The sequence below is a fragment of the Rhinopithecus bieti genome, unplaced genomic scaffold, assembly GCF_001698545.2.
Source record: "Rhinopithecus bieti isolate Rb0 unplaced genomic scaffold, ASM169854v2 scaffold_32083, whole genome shotgun sequence".
NCBI classification, from domain to species: Eukaryota; Metazoa; Chordata; class Mammalia; order Primates; family Cercopithecidae; genus Rhinopithecus; species Rhinopithecus bieti.
This window is the reverse complement of record NW_016814096.1, coordinates 1,820,792-1,844,583: the sequence shown is the minus strand read 5'-3', so window position 1 is coordinate 1,844,583 and position 23,792 is coordinate 1,820,792. Positions and strand designations below refer to the sequence as shown.

At 41.4% G+C, this 23,792-nt stretch overlaps 1 protein-coding gene across 1 annotated transcript in view; it reads right to left on the bottom strand.

Annotated features, from left to right (window-relative positions):
* Nucleotides 1-23,792, bottom strand: part of CAPRIN1 (cell cycle associated protein 1) — a 51,281-nt gene that overhangs the window by 26,238 nt on the left and 1,251 nt on the right. The window contains exons 2-4 of the mRNA XM_017849688.1: nt 23,361-23,576; nt 3,028-3,090; nt 2,832-2,918 (exon numbers count right to left, since the gene is read on the bottom strand). Of these exons, the coding sequence (XP_017705177.1) occupies nt 2,832-2,918; nt 3,028-3,090; nt 23,361-23,576 (366 nt within the window). The remainder of the gene's footprint in view (nt 1-2,831; nt 2,919-3,027; nt 3,091-23,360; nt 23,577-23,792) is intronic.

Genomic DNA, 23,792 nt, shown 5'->3' with positions numbered 1-23,792 from the left:
ATCACTGACAGATCAACCTCCTGAGTTCAAGCAATTCTCCTGCCTCAGCCTCCTGGGATTACAGGTGTGTGCTCCCTCGCCCGGCTAATTTTTGTATTTTTAGCAGAGACAGGGTTTCACTACGTTGGCCAGGCTAGTCTTCAACTCCTGACCTCAGGTGATCCATCCGTGGGGTCACAGGCGTGAGCAACCACACCCTGCGCAGGAAGGTCTTTATAGGTAGGTGGAGGCAGGAAACATAGGAAGACGGGCAGGAATGTGAAAGGAAGTTAAAGCAAAAGAAGATAAGAAAGCTATTCTGTATGAAATGAACAGTTCAAGAAGGAAAAAGGTGAAAAGGTAGGCTGGAGCCAGGCTAAAGAAGTTCTTGAATGCTGAACAAAAAGCATGTTTAATAATTGTGGAAAGTATACCAAAGGATCAAAGATAAACAAAAGCTCTGCTAACGAAGTCAAAGCTCAGAGAAAAGTCCTGAAAATACCAAAGTGTTACAAGAGAAGCAAAAAAGGATACAGGTATTTTCATTACACAGTGATAGTAACTTCCAAAATAGATGTTACATTAAACTGTATAGCAATCCTGCTTCTATTTTAAAAAAGAAAAAGAAATTGGGCAGGGTTCATCAAGTTAAGTGGAATAAATCTCTCCTTTGGTGCTATGGTATGAATGCATTCCCAAAAATTCAAGTGTTGGAAACTTAACCCTCCCAATGCAATAGTGTTGGGAGGTTGAGCCTTTTGGGAGCTATTTAGAATGAATTAATATTACTATAAAAAGAGCTTGCAGGAGTATGATCACTCTCTCTTGCCCCTTAAGCCCTCTACCACCATGTGAGGACACAGTAATGCAGCAAGATGCTGGTACCTTGATCTTGGACTTCCCAGCATCCAGAAGTGTGAGAAACAAATGTATGTTCTTTATATAAATTATCCAGTCTCAGGCATTCCATTATAGTAACACAAAGTTGACTAAGACACTACGTACAAAATTAAATTACTTTTTTTGTTTTCAGGCAAAGATTTTCCTTCCCTGGTCAGATATAAGAAGTAATTCTAAGATTAAGTACTTGAAGCTAGGCACGTTGGCTCATGCCTGTAATCCCAACACTTTGGGAGGCTGAGGCAGGCCAATCACCTGAGGGGTCAGGAGTTTGAGACAAGCCTGGCCGATGTGGTAAAACCCCGTCCCTACTAAAAATTTAAAAATTAGACAGGCATGGTGGCGTGCGCTGGTCTGTAGTCCCAGTTACTCGAGAGGCGGAGGTTGCAGCAAGCTGAGATAGCGGCACTGCACTCCAGCCTGGGCAACAGAGCAACACTCTCTGTCTCAAAACAAAACAAACAAACAAAGGATTAAGTGCTTGAAATATATTAGCTATGCATCAAATACTGTTCTAAGCACAACCCTATGATGTAGGTACAATTATTATCACCATTTTACAGATTAGAAAACCGAGGCACTGATGGCTCTGCCCATCAGCCCCCTTTCTATCCTATTGGATCTGTTACTCTGGAAAACCTTGACTAATACAAGAACAGTGAAATTAAGTAACTCATCCATGGTCATACTACTAAGTCAAGTCACAAAATTAGGATTCAACTGGGCAGTCTGCTTCTAGAATCAGATCTCTTAATCCCTACACTGCATTGTCTCATATAATAAACTGTTTTTTTTTGTTTCAGTAAATTAGAGGAAACTTTATATAGTCACACATTACTTAACAAGGATACATTCTGAGAAATATGTCAGTAGGGAATTTCATCATTGTGCAAACATGGAGTGTACTTACACAACCTAGATAGATAGCACAATCCACTATACACCTAGGCTATATGGTTTAGCATATTAGCTCCTAGACTACAAATGTGTACAGCATGTTACTGTACTGACTACTGTAGGCAACTGTAACACAGTGGTAACTATTTGTATATCTAAACATAGAATAGGTACAATAAAAATACAGTATTATAATGTTACGGGACCACCATTATATATGTGGCCCACAGTTGACTGAAACATCATTATGGAATATATGCCTGTATTTCAATGTTATTAGCCTTCTCCAAAGAAGATGACACTTATTCAGATGGCTTAATTTTCTGGCCTCAACAAATTATCTGACTTTGCTTGTATTTAACTTTTGTCCTTATTCCCAAAGGTTTTTGTCACATCAAAAACCCACTGTTATGTTGGATCGAGTGCTGATATAGGAGCACATCAGTTTGCCATACCCCTTACGGTTCCTAAAGCAGAGAATAATTACCAATTATATAAACGAGCCTCTTTATTTTCTGACTGTTAAATTGTGAGTCATTAGACAAAAGGAATATGATAAATAAAAAACATTTCTTTATTTATGTCTAACGACTATCTTATTTATATGTATTTGCAGAGCTAACATGTTAAACCAATGAGACCTTTAGCATAGTTACAACACGTTTGTCAAATCTCAAACTTGGTCCTTTCAAAATTTTTTTTTAATTTAATGGTTTTTTTTTAGAGATGGGGTTTTATCATGTTGCCCAGGCTGAAGTGCAGTGGCTAGTCACAGGAGTGATCATATATATGCACAGTGGCCGTGAACTCTTGGCCTCAACCTATTGAGGAGCTAGGGCTATAAGCATATGCCACCGCCCCCAGTTTCAAACTTAGTATTTTTAAAAGACATCTTTCAGGTGTTACGCTAAACTTTACAGAATGTGAAGGCATCTTAGATATAACTGGACACAACTATCTCACCTTGCAGACAGCTTATCAATAGTAATGGAAAGACTAAAACCCAAAGAAACAACAAAAGTATTTCATAAATATGTATACTTTCTTTTACTTACATCCTGACTTAGTGCCATGAAACTCCTCTGTAATTCTTTTGCAAACTCCAAATTATTTGTGACTTCCTGGTACTTAGAAACAGCATCCTAAAATGACAAAGAACCCAACTTTACTGTAAAGACAAAAAACCACAAAATTAATTTTTCTATTTAAAATACTGAGCATTAGGTCTAAAATAAAATATAACATATTTACCAGCTGGTCTTGATTAAGCCTTTCCCCTTTGTTCATTCGTTCCTGGTAATCATCAAGCTTACCCTATATTAAAAGAAAAAAAGAATTACATTCCATATTGAAGGTATATACCAGCTTAAGCATGCTTGACAAAACCCACACAATCCTCTAAGTTTGTCTCAAATTTTGCCTTAAATAAACTTTTAAGATATATTCCAGTCTAAGTACATTAAAAAAAAAAAAATTTTTTTTTTGAGACAGTTTCACTCTTGTCGCCCAGGCTAGAGTGCAATGGCACGATCTTGTCTCAATGCAACCTCTGCCTCCCATGTTCAAGCTATTCCACTGCATCAGCCCCTAAAGTAGCTGGGATTACAGGCACTTACCACCATGCGCAGCTAATTTTTTTGTATTTTTTGTAGAGACAGGGTTTCACCATGTGGTCAGGCTGGTCTCGAACTCCTGACCTCAGGTGATCCACCTGCCTCAGCCTCCCAAAGTGCTAGGATTACAGGCATAAGCCACCGCGCCCAGCCTAAGTACATAAAACTTTTTAGATCTACTCCAACCATTGCTGAATGATATCAAAGACTGTACTGTAAACCAATGACACAACATTATTCATTCCTACAAGAAAAGAGTATTAGATGGACTAGGCATATGGCTCCCACCCACATGGCTAAGGGCCACAATTTGGTTAGGATCCTGCTTATATCAGGTGAGCATATCAGACATTTATCAGGTTAAATTTTTGTCTCTCCCTCTCCCCATAAGAATTCATGTGACTAGGTGATATAAGAGTATTTTCAGGCCAAACATGGTGACTCACGCCTGTAATCCCAGCACTTTGGGAGGCCAAGGTGGGCAGATCACCTGAGGTCAGGAGTTCAAGACCAGTCTGACCAACATGGAGAAACCTCATCTCTACTAAAAATACAAAATTAGTTGGGCATGGTGGTGCATGCCTGTAATCCCAGCTACTCAGGAGGCTGAGGCAGGAGAATCACTTGAACCCAGGAGGTGGAGGCTGCGGTGAGCCGAGATCGCGCCATTGCACTCCAGCCTGGGCCACAAGAGCGAAATTTCATCTCAAAAAAAAGAAAAGAGTACTTTTTTCAGGCCAGGCACAGTGGCTCCCGCCTGTAATCCTAGCACTCTGGAAGGCCAAGGTGGGTGGATAACCTGAGGTCAGGAGTTTAAGACCAGCCTGGCCAACATGATGAAACCCCATCTCTACCAAAAAATACAAAAATTAGCTAGGTATGGTAGTGCAAGTCTGTAGTCCCAGCTACTTGGGAGGCTGAGGTGGGAGAATCGCTTGAACCCTGGAGGTGAAGGTTGCAGTTAGCTGAAATAATGCCACTGCACTCCAGCCTGGGTGACAGAGTGAGACGGTGCTCCCCACCCCGATTGTTTAAAAAAAGTATTTTTCTGAATAAACTCATGGGCATATTGTCTTCAATGTACTTCATCCATTTATCTTGAACAAGATAGCTACCACACCTCACTAGTACACAAGTCAACAGCTTTGCTTTATTAGTTCAAGGGTGAGGATAGAAAACTAACATCTGGTTTAAGATCACGTTTTCTTGCTAAGATTAAAACTTTGCAGGTTTCCTAGGCTACTATTATTAGGTAAGACCCCACAGATATTCAGGTAATGCAACACAGTCACAAACTGTTATTATTGTAAAGGTCAGAGGACAGGGAATGAGGATAAATCTAAATTAACAGGACAATACTTAATCCCAGAAAATTATGAACATACATAGATCCTTACCCCCTTACCAATAATAAAATTGTGAAACAAAGTACAAAGTTAAATTCTAATAAAGGGCATTCAGAAACCACGGAAGCCAGTTCAAAAGCAATGGTAATAAGTTTTGTTTTTTTTTTCTTTTAGGTCAAATGATCTATTTTCTTTGTACCATAAACAAATGTCAACTTGCCTAGACATTCTACCCCAAATTGAAAACCCTACCACAATTCCTTCGTAACACTGTACGTAAATAAAACCAAGATAATCACTAAGACATTAAAGGCTTTTAAAAGTATCCAATTTTATTATTAGATGAACTATTTCACACAATCTATAAGCCTCCAAATAAACAGGTATAAAATTTCAGTCTACTAATTTGAGAAAAAAAAAAAAAGATTTTTCACACTGATGACAGATCTGACCGCAGGTGCAGAAGATGTGTCCAATTAACTCACGATACTCTGAGGATCAACAGACATTCATTCTTTTTTAAAAAGGCGGGAAAGACTCATAAGCTGGGCGCGCGGCTCTAAAAAAATTTAAGCTTAAAAAAAATTTTTTTTAAATAAAAAATTTTATTTTTTTAAAGGGTAGGCTATTTTTCTTTTAAGAAATAAAAAACTAGACCGGGCCCAGTGGCTCACGCCTGCAATCCCAGCATTTGGGGAGGCCAACGTTGGCAGATAACAAGGTCAGGAGTTCGAGACCAGCCTGGCCAACAAGATGAAACCCTGTCTCTACCAAAAATACAAAAATTAGCCAGGCGTGGTGGCACGCACCTGTAATCCCAGCTACTCGGAAGGCTGAGGCAGGAGAATCGCTTGAACCCAGGAGGCAAAGGTTGCAGTGAGCCGAGATCACGCCACTGCACTCCAGCCTGGGACAAAGCAAGACTCCATCTTTAAAAAAAGAAAAAACTAAGTAAGATTTGAATTTATGATTTAGGATATTCCAAAATAATAGTATTATAATCACAGTTCCTCTATTTAAAAATACACAAACAGAAAATACACAAAGAGGAGGGCCTAAAGTTCAGTGCTAGTACACAGTTCATTAGTACTGAACAAAAGAAACACTGCTATTAACTTATACCTGGTATTTATCATCTTCCTTTTTTTCTATAGTATTGTACATTTAAGAAAATTGTTGCTAAATCTAGAAATACACCATACATCCCTCATGGGGTAGAGTTTATATATCTAACCAAAATGGACATAGAATCAAATTCCTAAATAATGCTTGTGTAGAGATGAAAATAAATATAAAAAGATAAACAATAAAAAAGGTAAGAATGGTACCTGAGTGGTAAAATTATAGGTGGAGTTGTGTTCCTTTTGCTTTGTTTTATACGCTTAACTACTGTACAATGAACATATAGTTTGTACAATGAAAAGAATTCCATGCAATATAAAAGATATTAAAATTGACAGACTTCAGTATATTGTCAGGACTCTCACCAATAACAATCCTTAATTATGAACCTATACTACTCTTATAGTAGGACAAGTTATCCTATAGTAGAAAACCTCCAATTTTCTACACAATAACAAATTTAGAATTCATCCAAACTGAAAGCTATGGCAGATTACATTTTCCAAAGATAGCTACAAAATCTGCATGCAGTCTCACATACTGTTCTACTCCGTGACCTTGACACTACTCCATTAACAACTAGTCCACTTCCCCTGCCACTGCACCTGAGTGAGACTGTATAAGTGATGCTGTATGATTTCCAAGGCTGAGTCATAAAAGCAATCCATCTCTGCCTTGTTTGCTGATGATCCAAACACTTGTATGTGGAACCTTGAGCCATCATACAAACACAGTAACTCTGAGACTGCCCTGCCACATTATAAGGAAGCCATGCCATGAAGAAAGGCCTCTAGCTTCTGATCAGCAATCCCTGTGGTTCTACTCATTTTAATCCAAGCAACAAACATATGAATGAACAAGTCTTAGTCTTCCCACATGAGGCCCCGGTGTCATCGAACAGAAACATCAAAACTCCTGTGTGCCCTGTCTGAATCCCTGACAGGCAGAATCTTTGCGCATAAGAAAATCATGGTTTTAATTCCTTAAACGATTAATCTGTTATATAGCAATAACCAGAACAAGGTTAAAGAGGAAATGAAAAAGAAAGGCAAACAGCCAGTATGTGAAACTCAGCTTCATAGTACATCTCTTCATGGAACGTTACAACAAAAGAAAGTATGCAAAAAGAACTCTGCATAGCCAAAATACAGATCTATGCATTATGGCCAGGCATGGTTGCTCACGCCTGCAATCCCAGCACTTTGGGAGGCCAAGGCAGGAGGATCACTTGAGGCCAGGAGTTCAAGACCAGCCTGGACAACATAGTGAGAACCTGTCTCTATAAAAAATTTAAAAATTATCGAGGCGTAGAAATTTTTTAACTTAGTGCCTATGGTCCTAGCCACCTGGGAGGCTGAGACAGGACGATCACGAGACCAGGAGTTGGAAGTCGTGATGAGCACAACTGCCCTCCAGCCTGGGTGACAGTGCAGTATCCTGGCTAAAATAACAACAACAACAAAAAAAAACTGTGCGTTTTTATTAAAGCTCATATGCCTATTTACTCTGATTTAGTAATACTATTAACATGATTCTTGTTTTTCAATCCAAGAACTGAGATTTTTAAAAGGTGAAGAACTTAAGAGTTTACTGTAAAGAAAGAAGTATGTAAATCATAACTGAACAATCTCAAGAATCTTTTATAGAATTTTCAAAGCGCAAACCACAGTTCCTTATACCCACCAAATTGAATTATTCAATCAAAAAAACGTAGTAAATCAAAGGTACCCGACGCCATGGCTCACACCTGTAATCCCAACACTTTGGGAGGCCAAGGCAGGTGGATCACTTGAGGTCAGGAGTTCAAGACCAACTTGGCCAACATGACAAAATCTCCTCTCTCCTAAAACTACAAAAATTAGCCAGGCGTGGTGGCACAAACCTGTAATCCCAGCTACTCAGGAGGCTGAGGCACGAGAATCACTTGAACCCGGGAGGTGGAGACTACAATGAATCGAGATCGTGTCACTACATTCCAGCCTGGGCAACAGAGTAAGACTGTCTTAAAACAACAACAACAACAACAACAACGCTGGGTGTGGTGGCTCACGCCTATAATGCCAACAACAACAACAACAACAACAACAACAACAACGCTGGGTGTGGTGGCTCACGCCTATAATGCCAGCACTTTGGGAGGCTGAGGCGGGTGGATCACGAGGTCGAGAGTTGGAGACCAGCCTGGCCAACATGGTGAAACCCTATCTCTACTGGGAAAAAATACATATATATATACACAAAAATTAGCCAGGCACGGTGGCGCATGCTTGTAGTCCCGGCTACTCAGTAGGCTGAGGCAGGAGAATCACTTAAACCCAGGAGGTGGGAGGTTGCAGTGAGCCAAGATCATGCCACTGTACTCCAGCATGGACAACAGAGTGAGACTCCGTCTCAAAAAACATAAATAAATAAGGTGGCCGGGTGCAGTGGCTCACACCTGTAATTCCAGCACTTTGGGAGGCTGAGGCAGGCGGATCACAAGGTCAGAAGTTCAAGACCAGCCTGGCCAATATGGTGAAACCTTGTCTCTACTAAAAATACAAAAATTAGCCGGGCATGGTGGCGGGCACCTGTAGTCCCAGCTACTCGGGAGGCTAAGGCAGAAGAATTGCTTGAACCTGGGAGGCAAAGGTTGCAGTGAGCCAAGATCGTGCCACTGCACTCCAGCCTGAGTGACAGCAAGAATCTGTCTCAAAAAAATAATAATAATAAATAAATAAACAAAAACAAATTAAAAACCTACAGAAACTATAGGTCTTGGCCGAGAACAGTGGCTCACGCCTCTAATCCTAGCACTTTAGCACTTCGAGAGGCCAAGGTAAGCAAACCATCTGAGCTCAAGAATAGGAGTTCGAGATCATCCCGGGCAACATGGTAAAACCCTGTCTCTGCAAAAAATACAAAAATTAGCCGGGCGTGGTGGCGCGCACCTGCAGTCCCAGGAGGTGCAGGTAGGAGGATCACAGAGTCTGGGGAGGTTGAGGCTGTAGTGAGTAGCCTCAACCCATGATCACGCTACCACACTCCAGCCTGACCAAGAGTGAGATCAAAAGAAACTACAGGTCATCCATATAAAATTTTTCTAAGCACGATAAAAAAAGAAAGTTTCACCATAGCATTACATATGTTCTTCCATGGCCATTAACACTTTCTACACTACTATTATAAATATCCTATCCCCTGTCCTTGCCTAAGCTTCAGGAAATCAGGATCCTAAGTCTGATCAAAGTTTCTAAAAAATAGCACTCATCTGAGGAAATACCAAAACTTATTAAGAAAACTGCGGTATGACAATAAAAACTTAATTAAAAGGCACTAGTTTTTCCCTTATCAGTAAAATATAAGATTTCTTGATCTCTCAGCTATTCAGGTACACAAAGAACTTTATCACCATGGAATCTGATCTGGTAGGGACTTTGTTTTACTATTATATATAATCAGATCTCTGCAGAGCAGAGACCCTATGTTGGTTTAGGTCAGTGATTTTTAAAACTGTGGGCCCCAAACCAGCAACATAGCATCAACTGGCAACTTGTTACAAACACAAATTCTCAGGCACTACCTCAGACCTACTGCGTCAGAAACTCAGTGGGGGTTGGGGGAATCCAGCAATTTATAGTTTATCGAGTCTTCTGGGTGATTCTGATGCATGCTTAAGTTTGAGAAACACTCATCTCATTCAAATACATTGTAATTAACTTGATATAGCCCAGTAGAACCTGGAAGTAAATTATTCTGAATCAAACATATGATATGATTAGTGACCTTAAAAACCATTATATGGCGGCTTTAATTTGGAAGTTGTTTAATAAACTGTAAAGCTGAAACTTAAAAACAACCCAGAAAACTTGAACTGTGGTTGGGTTTCTAGACCAGCTTACCAATCTTAGTAACTATTTCATGAGGAAAACACCCGTGGCAGGCCGTGGCTCAAGCCTGTAACCCAGCACTTTGGAGGGCCGAGACGGGCGGATCACACCGACCCAGTCAAGAGATCCGAGACATCCTGCTAACACAGGTGACCCCGTCTCCCTATATAAAAAAATGACAAAAAACTACGCCGGCGAAGGTGGCGGCCGCGCTGTCAGTCGCCCAGCCTACGGGGAGGGGGCTTCTGAGGCAGGAGAAACGGCTAACCCCGGGAGGCGAGCTTGCAGTGGCTGATAAATAAAAGATTGAGATCCGGCCCACTGCGCTCCACCTGGGTGAACGAGCGAGACTCTCGTCTCATCACAAAAAAAAAAAAGAAACACCCGTTTATGATCTGAACACCCTTAGGGGTTTTACCATCTTTGAAAAGGAGAGGTGAGAGAGAAAAAAATTAAGGTTTACCATCTTCCATTTATAAATAGTACTTTTGTCAAATCTTGCATTCTTAGCTGACACCTCAGAAGTTAAACTAAGCGGTAAATGCCAAAATGTACACTATAAACAGAAAGCCTCTTACGACAATTGGTCTAATTTTCTACTTTTCAAAATGAAAGCAGCTATTACAATAGCTATAAAGATTACTATAGCTAGAATCTCAGGTCACTCCTTAAGTGGCCTTCCATGATAAGGAAAAGGATATGGTATCTGTACTTCTCCAAATACAATTTGCCTAACCTCTGAAAGCACAGACTACTCAAGAGAAAAATGATGCCATCTTAAGTGGCTTCATTCCTATTGTCACTTCCTATTCAAATGGCTTAAAGTCCAACTAGAAAATTTGTCTACTGGTGTTAAAATGTATAGCATTAACTAAGTGAATAAACAACAAATGGCTTGTCACATTGACAGATCCAACATTATACTAAGAACAGAATGGTAAAGATAGGAGTAATAAAGGTCTCCAGACAGCCAGCTTTATTCTTTCTTAGGCTGGAACATGGCTAACACATAATAGGTAACAATAAATTGGTCAACTACTCATGAAACACATAAAATAAATATTAAGCATTTTTCCTAGAGAATGAAACCATTTTCCTAGCATAAAAATGTATCTTCAGGCCGGGCATGGTGACTCACACCTGTAATCCCAGCACTTTGGGAGGCCGAGACAGGTGGATCACCTGAGGTCAGGAGTTCGAGACCAGCCTGACCAACATGAAGAAACCCCGTCTCTATTAAAAATACAAAATTAACCGGGCATGGCAGCACATGCCTATAAACCCAGCTACTCAGGAGGCTGAGGCAGGAGAATCGCTTGAACCCGGGAGATGGAGGTTGCGGTGAGCCAAGATCACACCATCGCACTCCAGCCTGGGCAATAAGAGCGAAACTCTGTCTCAAAAAAAACAAAAAACAAAAAATACGATCTTCATCAGAAAGCCTACTCGTTACAATGTTGGTAACACAAACCTGCCCTCTTAGATCCTTTCTATCTTGAAATTCAATTTAGAGTTCCTTTTCAGCTACTGAGTATCCTACGTGTATTAAAAATCCATTTATAGCACACATATGAGCGAGATAAATATCAGTCCATTTCCCAGATTACCCAGAGTCTTTTTTTTTTTTTTTTTTTTTTTTTTTTTTTTGAGACGGAGTCTCGCTCTGTCGCCCAGGCTGGAGTGCAGTGGCCGGATCTCAGCTCACTGCAAGCTCCGCCTCCCGGGTTTACGCCATTCTCCTGCCTCAGCCTCCCGAGTAGCTGGGACTACAGGCGCCCACCACCTCGCCCGGCTAGTTTTTTGTATTTTAGTAGAGACGGGGTTTCACCATATTAGCCAGGATGGTCTCGATCTCCTGACCTCGTGATCCGCCCGTCTCAGCCTCCCAAAGTGCTGGGATTACAGGCTTGAGCCACCGTGCCCGGCCTACCCAGAGTCTTTAAGGGAGAATCACGGGATAGAGAGGTGTGACCACACCCAGTACATGTCAGAGTCATGTGGTACTGGGAAATAATTATCCCAACAAGTGCTATCCAGTCTCACTTTATTTCCTGTTTCTTTACTGCTTTTAATAGTTGACAGTATTCACTATGTAACAGACATTCAAATGTAAAAGGTAGCTAACCCTATCAGGGAGGCACTACTACCAATCATATTTCACCTAACTGCAAATTGAAAGACACAGTTAAATAACTTATCTAAGTGAGGTCTTAAATCCCAGAAAAATCATTTGTGCCTTAACAACCCTCCCCCTTAGAATGTCATTCTGGATTCCAGCTGTTGCTACATTCCAGCTCTGCCTCTGCTGCTGCTGTCTTCTTCCTTTCTCCAATCGGATTATTATGTTGGCTGAATCGCAGTACATCTAGATCTTCCATTCTTCCCAAGGAGTTTTTCATTACCACCAAAGTTCCCTTCTTGAAATGGATTTTTAAAATTAAGTTCAGTACAGTGCCATTAGGGTGCCAGAAGAGGGATATCCATGATAGATGCCCTCCTGGGCTTTGCTTCTTTATTGTTATAGCCAACAAATTCCATAAATAAAAAATTTAAGAAGAAATTTTTAATTATGCAATTAAAAATAAATAGCAAGAGAGATGATAAACTCCAAAAAACCCTAAAAATTATTCAACTAGACAATTATAAATAGTTGGAAGAAAGATTAGGAGGAAACATCTGAAAAAAACCAACTTGGCTATCCAGGAAAACTACGTTAATTCCTATTCTCAAATAAGGAGATCTCTAAACTGAGAGGGAATACTTAAAAATGAACCCTAAAATGACCAAAGTAGTTAAGAGCACCTAGCTATATTTTATGTATCCAGGCCAAATAAATCACCTCTAGAGTACTGTACCAACTTTTGCAAAGACAAAATATTTCTTTTCCTCTCAAACTTTCCATAATCTTTAGTTTTTCTTTTTTTTTTTTTTTTTTTTTTTGAGAGGGAGTCTTGCTCTGTTCCCCAGGCTGGAATGCAGTGGCGCAATCTCAGCTCACTGGAAGCTCCGCCTCCCAGGTTCACGCCATTCTCCTGCCTCAGCCTCCCAAGTAGCTGGGACTACAGGCACCCACCAAATTTTTGTATTTTTAGTAGAGAGGGGGTTTCACCATGTTAGCCAGCATGGTCTCGATCTCCTGACCTCATGATCCGCCCACCTCAGCCTCCCAAAGTGCTGGGATCACAGGAGTGAGCCACCACGCCCAGCCCAATCTTTAGCAGTTTTTCTAGGTATTATTTCAAGTCATCAATCCCCACATTCTCTGTTCTTCACTTAGACAATCACCAGTTTTGACTTTTGACTTTGCCCACAATGGTAGGCAACTGACTGTCTCCTATTTGCCCTCCACAAATTCAACTGATACTGTTAGCTAGTGAAATCCCCAGAAGACAGAAAAGATAGTAAGCAAAAGTTTCCTCACTTTTTAAAAGCAGGGTAGAAAGAACATACACTACGATCCATAGCTGATCCACAGCAGCTTTCTTCAAATGCTGAAAGCATGCTCATGTAGTGGGAGTCTATGCTGTTCCAGAAAACAAAGACTATTAAACAGTGGTGGTAAGGATATATTCTTTTTTTTTTTTTTTTTTTTTTGAGACACTTACTGTGTCACCCATGCTGGAGTGTAGTAGCACAATCTTGGCTCATGCAGCCTCCACCTCCCAGGTTCCAGTGATTATCCTGCCTCAGCCTCCCAGGTAACTGGGATTACAGGCATGAGCCACTACGCCCAGCTAATTTTTGTATTTTTAGTAGAGACAGGGTTTCACCATGTTGGCCAGGCTGGTCTCGAACTCCTGACATCAGGTGATCTGCCCGCCTCAACCTCCCAAAAGTGTTAGGATTACAGGCATGAGCCATTGTGCCCAGCCAGTAAGGATATACTTCTAATACCAAGAACTTAAAGAGTGGCACACCAATGAAACAAACTTTCATTGAGAAACGAGCATTCTACCAGGCCCTAGAAGACTGGGTAAAGCAGAAGCTGAATGAATACCTGTTGGGAATGCTGGATTTCTGAATGCTAAGAATGGCATAAGAATGCTAACCTAGGCCGGGCGCAGTGGCTCACACCTATAATCTCAACACTTTGGGATGCCAATGTGGACGAATCACCTGAGGTCAGGAGTTCGAGACCAGCCTGGGCAACATGATGAAACCTGGTCTCTACTAAAAATACAAAAAATTAGCCAGGTGTGGTGGTGGGAGCCTGTAATACCAGCTACTTGGGGAGGCTGAGGCAGGAGAATCGCTTGCACCCGGGAGGCAGAGGTTGCAGTGAGCTGAGATGGCGCCATTGCACTCTAGCCTGGGCAAAACTCCATCTCAAAAAAAAAAAAAAAAGATGTTACCTAAGGGTCCATTATAAGATAATTTTTCAAGTAGGTTAGTATCTAGGAAGTTAAGTTTGACAAGCCATTTGTCCAATTTTTTAAAAAAGATAAAAGCCAATCCTGTAAAAACCCTTATTCCTTGTCCAAGGTTATAATTAGGCAGGTAAGTCTGAGTGAATTGAAGCAGCTGACTCTAGTAGGAAAAAGAAATGTTAACAAGTTCCAGCATCACCTACTTTGAACTACATTCTTAAAAAGTCTAGTTTGTGGATTTGAAAAGCAAATTATCATAAATAATCTTACAGGGCATCTTTCAAAATACGAGTTGCTTTAACCAAGCTATTCCTTAGCATAAGTCTCTACAACTTATTTCTATTAATACATTCCTTGGGAGTTAAATACAAAAAGATTACATCCCCACCATCATTGTTTAATACTTTTTCATTTTCTAGAACAGCACAAACTCCTGCTACATGAGCAAGCTTTCAGCATTTGAAGTTAGCTGCCATGGATCATCTGTAGATTGTAGTGTGTTCTTTCTACTGTCCTTTTAAAAACTGAGGAAACTTTTGCTTACTATCTTTCCTGTCCACAATGTAAAAAGTAGTTCAATGTAATTCAAAGTGTAGGCCCAAAGGGTTTTTTAATGACTAAAGTATATTTCAGTTATTTCTATGTTCGGATAACAGTATTGAGGTGGGCCAGGCACAGTGGGTCATCCCTGTAATCTCAACACTTTGGGAGGCTGAGGCAAGAGGATCACTTGAGGCTAAGAGTTCAAAGTTGGAGTGAGCTATGATTGCCCTACTGAACTCCAGCCTGGGTGATAGAGTGAGACCCTGTCTCTAAAAAATAAAACTTAAAATATTTTTAGAACAGTATTGAGAATGCGATGAAATTTCCAATAATGTACAATGGTTCTAATAATAAAAATTATCTGTGTTCTCCTAAGACCATTTACATATCTTGCTTATGCTATGCAGCTTTATTTATTTATTTTTTTTTTTTTGAGATTGGAGTATCACTCTGTCGCCCAGGCTAAAGTACAGTGGCATGATCTCGACTCACTGCAACGTCCGCCCTCCAGGTTCAAGCAATTCTCCTGTCTCAGCCTCCCAAGTAGCAGGAACTACAGCTGCACGCCACAATGGCTGTCTAATTTTTTGTATTTTTAGTAGAGGCAGGGTTTCACCATGTTGGCCAGGCTGTCTCAAACTCCTGACCTCAGGTGATCCACTTGCCTCAGCCTCCCAAAGTGCTGAGATTACAGGCGTTAAGCCACCATGCCCAGCCTGCTACCTAGCTTCAAAAAAAAAAAAAAAAAAAAGTGTTCTACTTGCCTACTCATCAACTCTATGCACCTGTAAAAACTAAAAAGAAAACCCTTCAGGAGCCGGGCGTGGTGGCTCACGCCTGTAATTCCAGCACTTCGGGAGGCCGAAGCAGGCGGATCACGAGGTCAGGAGATCAAGACCATCCTGGCTAACACGGTGAAACTCCCATCTCTACTAAAAATACAAAAAAATTAGCCGGGCATGGTGGCAGGCACCTGGGCGACAGAGCAAGACTCCGTCTCAAAAAAAAAAAAAAAGAAAAAAAGAAAACCCTTCAGGAAAAAAATCAATTTCAATAAAAAACACTGGAAGTAAATAGTTTCGTGCAAATATCATTTCCTCCCTAATCGCATGGATTAATCCATTTTCACAGGATTGTTAATGAAGCTACAGATATTTCTATGTAAAGATTTGGCCAAACTAGCAAATACTTATTCAGCATATACCATGTGTGAGAAAGCACAGCTGAGTGATGTTAATAGTCTCTGCCCACAAAGAGCTTATTACCAATTTAGAAAAACATGTAAGGTTAACAACACAAGGCAATATAAAAAATGTCAAGAACTTTGGAAGGCTGAGGCAAGCGGATCACAAGGTCAGGAGTTCAAGACCAGCCTGGCCAACATGGTGAAACCCCGTCTCTAATAAAAATACAAAAAATTAGCCAGGTATGGTGGCACGCACCTGTAGTCCCAGCTACTCAGGAGGCTGAGGCAAGAGAATCACTTGAACCCAGGAGGCGGAAGTTGCAGTGAGCCAAGACGGCACCACTGCACTCCAGCCTGGGCGACAGAGCAAAACTCCGTCTCAAAAACAAAACAAAAACAAAAAAAAACAAAAAAAAAAGTCAAGAAGTGTACAGACAATAGGTAACAGGGGAAGTTAAAGGAAACAAACTACTTTAGCTGAGCATAGTCAAGAAGCACACCCTCCCCTTTCCTCACGAAGTTTGAATTTTGAACTCTACCCAGTAAAGTATCTTTCATCCACGTTTTTGTACTCACAGTCTATCTAACAAAAGCACTGTAGTAGAGCTAGTGAAAGAAAGAAATAAATGAACTAAAACCAAACAATTTACAGTTCCAACTTTGGCTGAATTTCTCTTCTGCTACTCTTCTCACTCTTCTATACTGTATACACACACACCATTCATTTCCCCCAGAAAAAGGAACCAATTACCAAAAAATACCCAGAAGCTTGGAATACAGTAAATTTGGATGAAAAGGTTGTCATACTTCTTATTTCTCTCTACTGGTAATGCTTTCTCCAGATTTTTCTGATCTACAACATACCAAGCTTGAGTAGAGTCTGACAAATGTACATAGGGAGCTAAACATAGAGAAAAACTTAAGAGTTTAAACTTCAATAAAAGTTTATTTCATTACAATATGGATGTACCAATGATACCTGACACACTGGGATTTTGCCTTACCAATACTCTCAGAACCCCATTACCCGGACAATACAAACACAAAGTTTAACAATGAGACAGTAATAAAGGTCTAATAATAAAAAAATGGAAAGCATTTTTCTTTGGCATTCAGTTTTTTAAAACAGAAAAACTAAGGATTTGAAGCAAAAGGCTTTACTTGGTTCTACATAATTAAACATGAAAATTACACTTAGGCCATGGAATATTACAAAGTCTAATTACTCCCACAAAACATTATTTAAGAGGCCGGTTTTGGTGGCTCACATGAACCTGTAATCCCAGCACTTTGGGAGGCCAAGGCGTGCAGATCACTTGAGGTCAGGAGTTCGAGACCAGCATGGTCAACATGTCGAAACCCCGTCTCTGCTAAAAATACAAAAATTAGCCAGGCGTGGTGGCATGCACCTGTAAATCCCAGCTACTCAGGAGGCTGAGGCACAAGAATCACTTGAACCCAGGAGGCAGAGGTTGCAGTGAGCTGAGATTGCACCACTGCACTCCAGCCCTGGGCGACAGAGCAAACTTCTGTTTCAAAAAAAACTGTGAGAAACTTTGGAAATCACCCATTCCAACCTAAGTCATTCCATATAAACATCTCAATTTTGTCTTCCATATAAAATGAATTGGACTAAATTCTAAGGTGGTTTAAGCTCTAAAAAAAACTCTTAGACCAGACGTGGTGGCTCATGCCTGTAATCCCAACATTTTAGAGGCTGAAGCAAGTGGATCGCTTCAGGTCAGGCGTTTTGAGACCAGCCTGGCGAACATGATGAAACCCCATCTCTACTAAAAACACAAAAATTTAAGCCAGGCGTGGTGGTGGGCACCTGTAATCCCAGCTACTCAGGAGGCTAAGGCAGGAGAAAAGCTTGAACCTGGGAGGGGGAGGTTGTAGTGAGCGGAGGTCGCGCCATTGCACTCTAGCCTGGGCAACGAGATCAAAACTGTCTCAAATCATGATGATAATAAATAAAAATAAAAAATCTTTTAAATTGTATAACAGTATAAGATTACAGCTATGACTAAGTTGCTGTAAGTTTAACCTTCTGCAAAAGTATTGCAAAAATTAACACTTTTACTAAAGGAAAAGTATTAGTTTTTCTAGAAGATGAAACAGTACTAGTCTTCATCTAGCCCTAAATGTAAACTAGGAAATTAATTACATAAAATTTTGGCAAATTGTATGCTTAATCTGTAAGTCACACAAAATGTATTCTCATTCAAATATTTGCCACATGGGTAGTATCCTAGAGTAAACAAATTTGGCCAGGTTAAAACAATACATTCTCAATGTAATATGCTTCTACTCTCAACCTAGAAAAAGATACCCATTATCACTTGGGGGAATTCAGAGCTTTACCTTTTTAAATACTTCCCAGTGCTACACATAAAAACACACAGTCAAGCAAAGGGAAACAAATTAAGCATTACAGCTTTTCTCTGTGACAAGCTGAATGCAAAATAATCTTGCCCTCTGCATTGCAGACAATAGTTCTTGCAACCCATGGAAAAGCAAACACATCAAGAGATCTTAAATGTCAAAGAAGGCTTCAGGTAATAGCCTCAATGAAAGATTTTACTTATAAAATAGTTAAGAATGTTTTTAATTTAAAACACTGAACACCTAAGTTCTGCACAACAACTGCAACGAAAATTCTAAGCACAGACACGCTGCAACGTTCTAGAAAGAAATGTTACCCTCACAAAAACAGCATTCTTTTTAAAGAATACTACTAACTGTAAAAATGAAGTGCAGAAAGCCTTCAGGAAGAAGTATAAAAAACACTACACTTCTGGCTATCAGTTTTGGTCACATATTGGTTAAAACGCTGTCAGGCTATTTTAGCATTTTACGCAAGTGAACATTAGTTAAAATCTTTCACCTACCAAAGTCACTAGAATCTAAACCTATTATATTCACAAAGAATATAACAATTTTAAATGTCATCTATTAAAACATCCTTTATTCTATATCACAAGTGATTACATCTAATAAAATCAAATGAGGTCTCTCTTCAGTCAAAATTAAGACTTAGTTTCGAAATATCTTGCATAGCCTAGGGCCCAGTTCAGCACCAATGAACTGATAAAGAAAACTAGGCAGTTAATCACTCAATTCAATACTACCTGTAAGATTTGCAAATGGAGTTTTACACTTGATTCTCTTTATCACAGCTGTATTTCTTCTCTTTGATAAACATTCACGTACTTTTTTTTTTCTTGAGACCGAGTTTCGCCCTTATTGCCCAGGCTGGAGTGCAATGGCGCAATTTCAGCTCACCGCAACCTCTGCCTCCTAGGTTTAAGCGATTCTCCTGCCTCAGCCTCCCGAGTAACTGGGAATACAGGCATGTGCCACCACGCTCAGTTAATTTTGTATTTTCAGTAGAGACGGGCTTTCTTCCATGTTGGTCAGGCTGGTACTGAACTCCCGACCTCAGGTGATCCACCCACCTCGGCCTCCCAAAGTGCTGAGATTACAGGCGTGAGCCATCGCACCCAGCCCTCATGTACTCTTTGGAAGCCTGAATTTAAAAACCTACCAAGCCTTTTTGTTGCATTACATAATAGGATCATATTTCATCAACGTTAAGCATGCATTCTCATTGAGCAGATGCTTAGCTTTTTCTTTAATGGCTCAAATTATTAGAAAATAAACAACTTTGTTTTTTAAAATACAGTAAAATTATTTCAATTATCTGTTTTAATTTAAACAACACTACATATCCATAGTCATTTCTGCCAGGATACTTATTTTAAAATCCATAAAAAAAGCATTTTGGTCCAGAAGGCTCCGATAATAGGTCAAGATTGAAATATAGCTCAAATGTAAGTTGCTAAATGAAGTCAAAGCAAATCCAATTGTAAACAGTACCTCACTTTACTCCACAAGGGTCTCTAAAGAGGAATTCAAAACTGATTTGTAAAGCAATCCTATTTTAGTGCATTAGAAATGCTCACTTATACTTAAAAACAGTTAAGTCTTCTCACAAGTAAATCATCTAAATATAAAAGGATTTAAACTAAAACCAGATGTGCTTAAATTTAGGGAAAATCCAAATACCCTGAGTTTTTCAAAAGGCAAAATATATAGGTTTAATAGCAGTTAAGTCAACATCAATACTGCCAACCTAACTACTTAAGTGGGTAGAGTTCAGTCTGTGGCTTATAGAAAAATCTCAAGACTTAACTGTAACTTAGGACCTTTTTACTGCTATCTACCACTTAAAACACTGAGAAGACAGAAAAAAAACTTACTCTGTGCAGTTTGCTAAATCTCCATTATTAACATGGCAATCTTTCAGTATGGATTAGCCTAGTTAATTATGTAATAATTACATTATTTTCTCCTTTATAACTTGAGGGGAGGCCAGGCATGGTGACTCACACCTGTAATCCCAGCACTTTGGGAGGCAGACACGGGTGGACCACTTGAGGTCAGGAGTTCGAGATCAGCCTAGCCAACGTGGTGAAACCCCGTCTCTACTAAAAATACAAAAAATCTGACCGCACGCGGTGGCTCACGCCTGTAATCCCAGCACTTTGGGAGGCCGAGGCGGGTGGATCACCTGAGGTCGGGAGTTCTAGACCAACCTGGCCAACAAGGTAAAACCTGTCTCTATTAAAAATACAAAAATTAGCTGGGAGTAGTGGCAGGGGCCTGTAACCCTAGCTACTTGGGGGGCCGAGGCAAGAGGATCACTTGAACCTGGGAGGCGGAGGTTGCAGTGAGCCCAGATCAAGCCGTAGCACTGCAGACTGGGGGACAAGAGCCAGACTTCTCAAAGGAAAAAAAAAATTGCCTGGGGTGGTGGTGCACACTTGTAATCACAGCTACTTAGAAGGCTGAGACAAGAGGATCACTTGAACCCGGGAGGTGGAGGTTGCAGGAAGCCGAGATCGTCCCACCGCATTCCAGCCTGTGCGACAGAGCGAGATTCATCTCAAAAAATAAAAAAACAAAATAACTTGAGGGTAGGGTATGACAGAGTATAGTAATTCACATGCACCTATACACATTTAATGACCAGTCATGGTTCAAGTCCTAGGAGGGGCTTATAAACTAGATTTATATTTTTTTTCAGAAGTACTTGAACAGTAGAGTCTAACAGCCACCTCACAACTAGATTGGCTGCCAGTCAGCACCTACCTTTATATTAACTTCTTTGAGGAGTTATCTTTCAGTCATTAATGTCTCTACACTTTATATCACTAATCATTAATGTTCATAATTAGTATTAATTCATTAATGTTCATAATTATTAATATTTACATTCAGATTACTATCCTAGAAGAAAACATTTCCAAGAAATTCTGAAGAATCAAAAATTCAAGTAGCAGCCAGATCAGTAGGCTTGCTTACTGCATTAAAATTTTAAAAAGAGGCCGGGCACAGGGACTCACACCTGTAATCCCAGCACTTTGGGAGACCAAGGAAGGCGGATCACGAGGTCAAGAGATCAAGACAATCCTGGCCAACATGGTTAAACCCTGTCTCTACTAAAAATACAAAAAATTAGCTGGGCATGGTGGCAGGCATCTGTACTCCCAGCTATTTGGGAGGCTGCCGGAGGAGAATCACTTGAACCCGGGAGGCAGAGGTTGCAGTGAGCTGAGATTGTGCCATTGCACTCCAGCCTGGGCAAAAAGATCAAAACTCCGTCTCAAAAAAAAAAAAAATTTAAGAAGATACCCAAGTTAGTCTCAATTTCAACAGTGTAAACTATATCATGTGTCAGACTCAGAAGATACTGGCCGTGGGCATGCTTATTCCACTCAACATTTGAATGTAGCTACCTTACAGCTTACAGTTAAAATACTTTTGTTACTTTGTTGATGTAACTACATCTACTATTCCAATTACCTATAACAAAACACACATTTATCAAAATAAATGATTGGGAAAAAAAGATAGAAATCCCAAGATTAGAACATCTCTCAATTTCAAATAAAGTCCATGAAATTCAAGTAAAACTCCCAACCTTTAATACTGAAGAGGAGACAGGGAAGTATCAAATTTAAATGTTTTAAAACTCTCCCAAACTGTAAAATATATCAGTAAATAAGTAAAACTAATAAGACCTAAACATCACCAGTTTTCTTCAACTTATTTCCCACAGCCCAAGTTTTAGCCAATTACTATATCAGCACCTAAGTAACACTATTAGGTGTCTGGCTACATAAACACTGCAAAATGATTTCCTGGAAATTCAAGATGTTATAAATATGTTTTCCTAGAGGCAGACAGTAGAAGTTATCAAAGTTTCATTTTACTTTACAAGGTAAAATTCAAGTTAACATGATAGTCACAGACGTAATTACCTCGTTTTCACAAACGACTAATTTGTTTCTCCCCTTCCACCTCTGATCTTACTCATTTTAATTATTCACTCTGCCCAGACCTTTTCTCTACATACATACACACGCCCCTCTAAACAGAGTTTACACTGTCCTGCGATGAAAGCATAAAACAAAAGGCTGACTTGCAGATGAAGATATACCTCAGTAGTGTGATCTACAAGGACTAAATATTGAATCCAAAAATTCGTGGGTGTGGCTCGATTTTTTTTTTTAGAGGGGGGCCAAAGGAGGCCAGTCGGGGCGGCTGCCTGGTCTCTGCCCTCCCCCTCTGCTTTCGCTTTGTGCTCACAATGCAGCTCCAGTAAAGCGCTTCCCTCTCCCCGCAGCCGCCGCCATGTTAGACGCTCTCTCCATGTGCCCCGAGTCCCAGCCATCCTCTCCAGTCTCCCCAGGACCCAGCCCCCAACGAATCTAAATCCTGGCAGTCCCCCGCCCCTTCAGAGTCCCCTAGGAACAAAAAGTCGCTGCAGAAAATCATCTCGCGATTGAGCTGAGCGTGAGGCTCCGGGGGACACCTGAACAATTGAAACAAAGAGGGAAACGCAGGGGAGCCCATCGCATGGGGGCGGGGGTAGCAAATCGAAGATCCATTCAAAATGGGCCTGCCGGAAAGGCAGTTCTGCCTTAAGATTCTAAACACACTTCTCTCCCACGGAAGAAAAGGGGACGCTCGACAGGTCTCAAATGCATGGTAACCGAGCGGACAGACCGCAAGGCTACAGGACACAGGCCGCCCCAACTCCACGAGGCGGTCGGTTGAGCCCGGAGCCCCCCGCGCAGGGACCTCTTCATTTTGGGCCCTCGTCAGAGAAATCGGGCCTCGGAGATGGAAAGAAGGGCACCATACAGTGAAGTCCTGACGACAGGCCCCCCACCCTCACATGTCCCACTCCCAAAGGCCAAAAAGCCAGACCCACAGCGGAAGAGTAATAAAAAGGCCTGGGGGAAAGTGCCGCGTCCGAGTCAGGTGACAAGTGCCTCCTCCAGGAGCCCGTTTTCTGGGCACGAAGCTCCCGGTGAACGTGGAGACGGGACGTGGGGACCACGGGGTGGGAGGAGGGGACCTAGTAACGCTCCCGAGACGGAAAGAAGCGCAGGCTCCAGCGACCAGGGTCGGAGGGGGCGCAGAGCCCGGCCGCAGCCACCCCTCCCTTCCCCGCCAACTCATGGCACCTTTTTCTTCTCCAGGTTCCGAAGTTTCTTGTCGATCACCCCGAGAATCTGCTTCATGGCCTCGGTCTGGACAGCGCCGGTGCCGGTTGCGGGGTGCTGAGAAGCCGGCGCGGCGGCCCCGGCTCCCGCGGCAGCCTCAGTCCCGGAGGAACCTGACGGAGGAGGCGGTCCGGACGACTTGCTGCCGCTCCCGCTGTGGCTGGTGGCCGAGGGCATCTTCAAACCGCGACGGGAGAGAAGAAAAAGCGGGAGGAAGGACAAGAGCGGCGAGTCAGGACACGGACGGGGCGAGACGCAGGACAAAACGCGCAGCGGGCGGGAGCCTACGCGAGCGGGTGGGGAGGGGCGCGGCGCGGCTCCAGGGCAGGAAGACAGCGCGAGCGCGCGCGCGACCCGCCAGCGGGGCGCCTGGCCGGGCCTCGCACCGCCCCC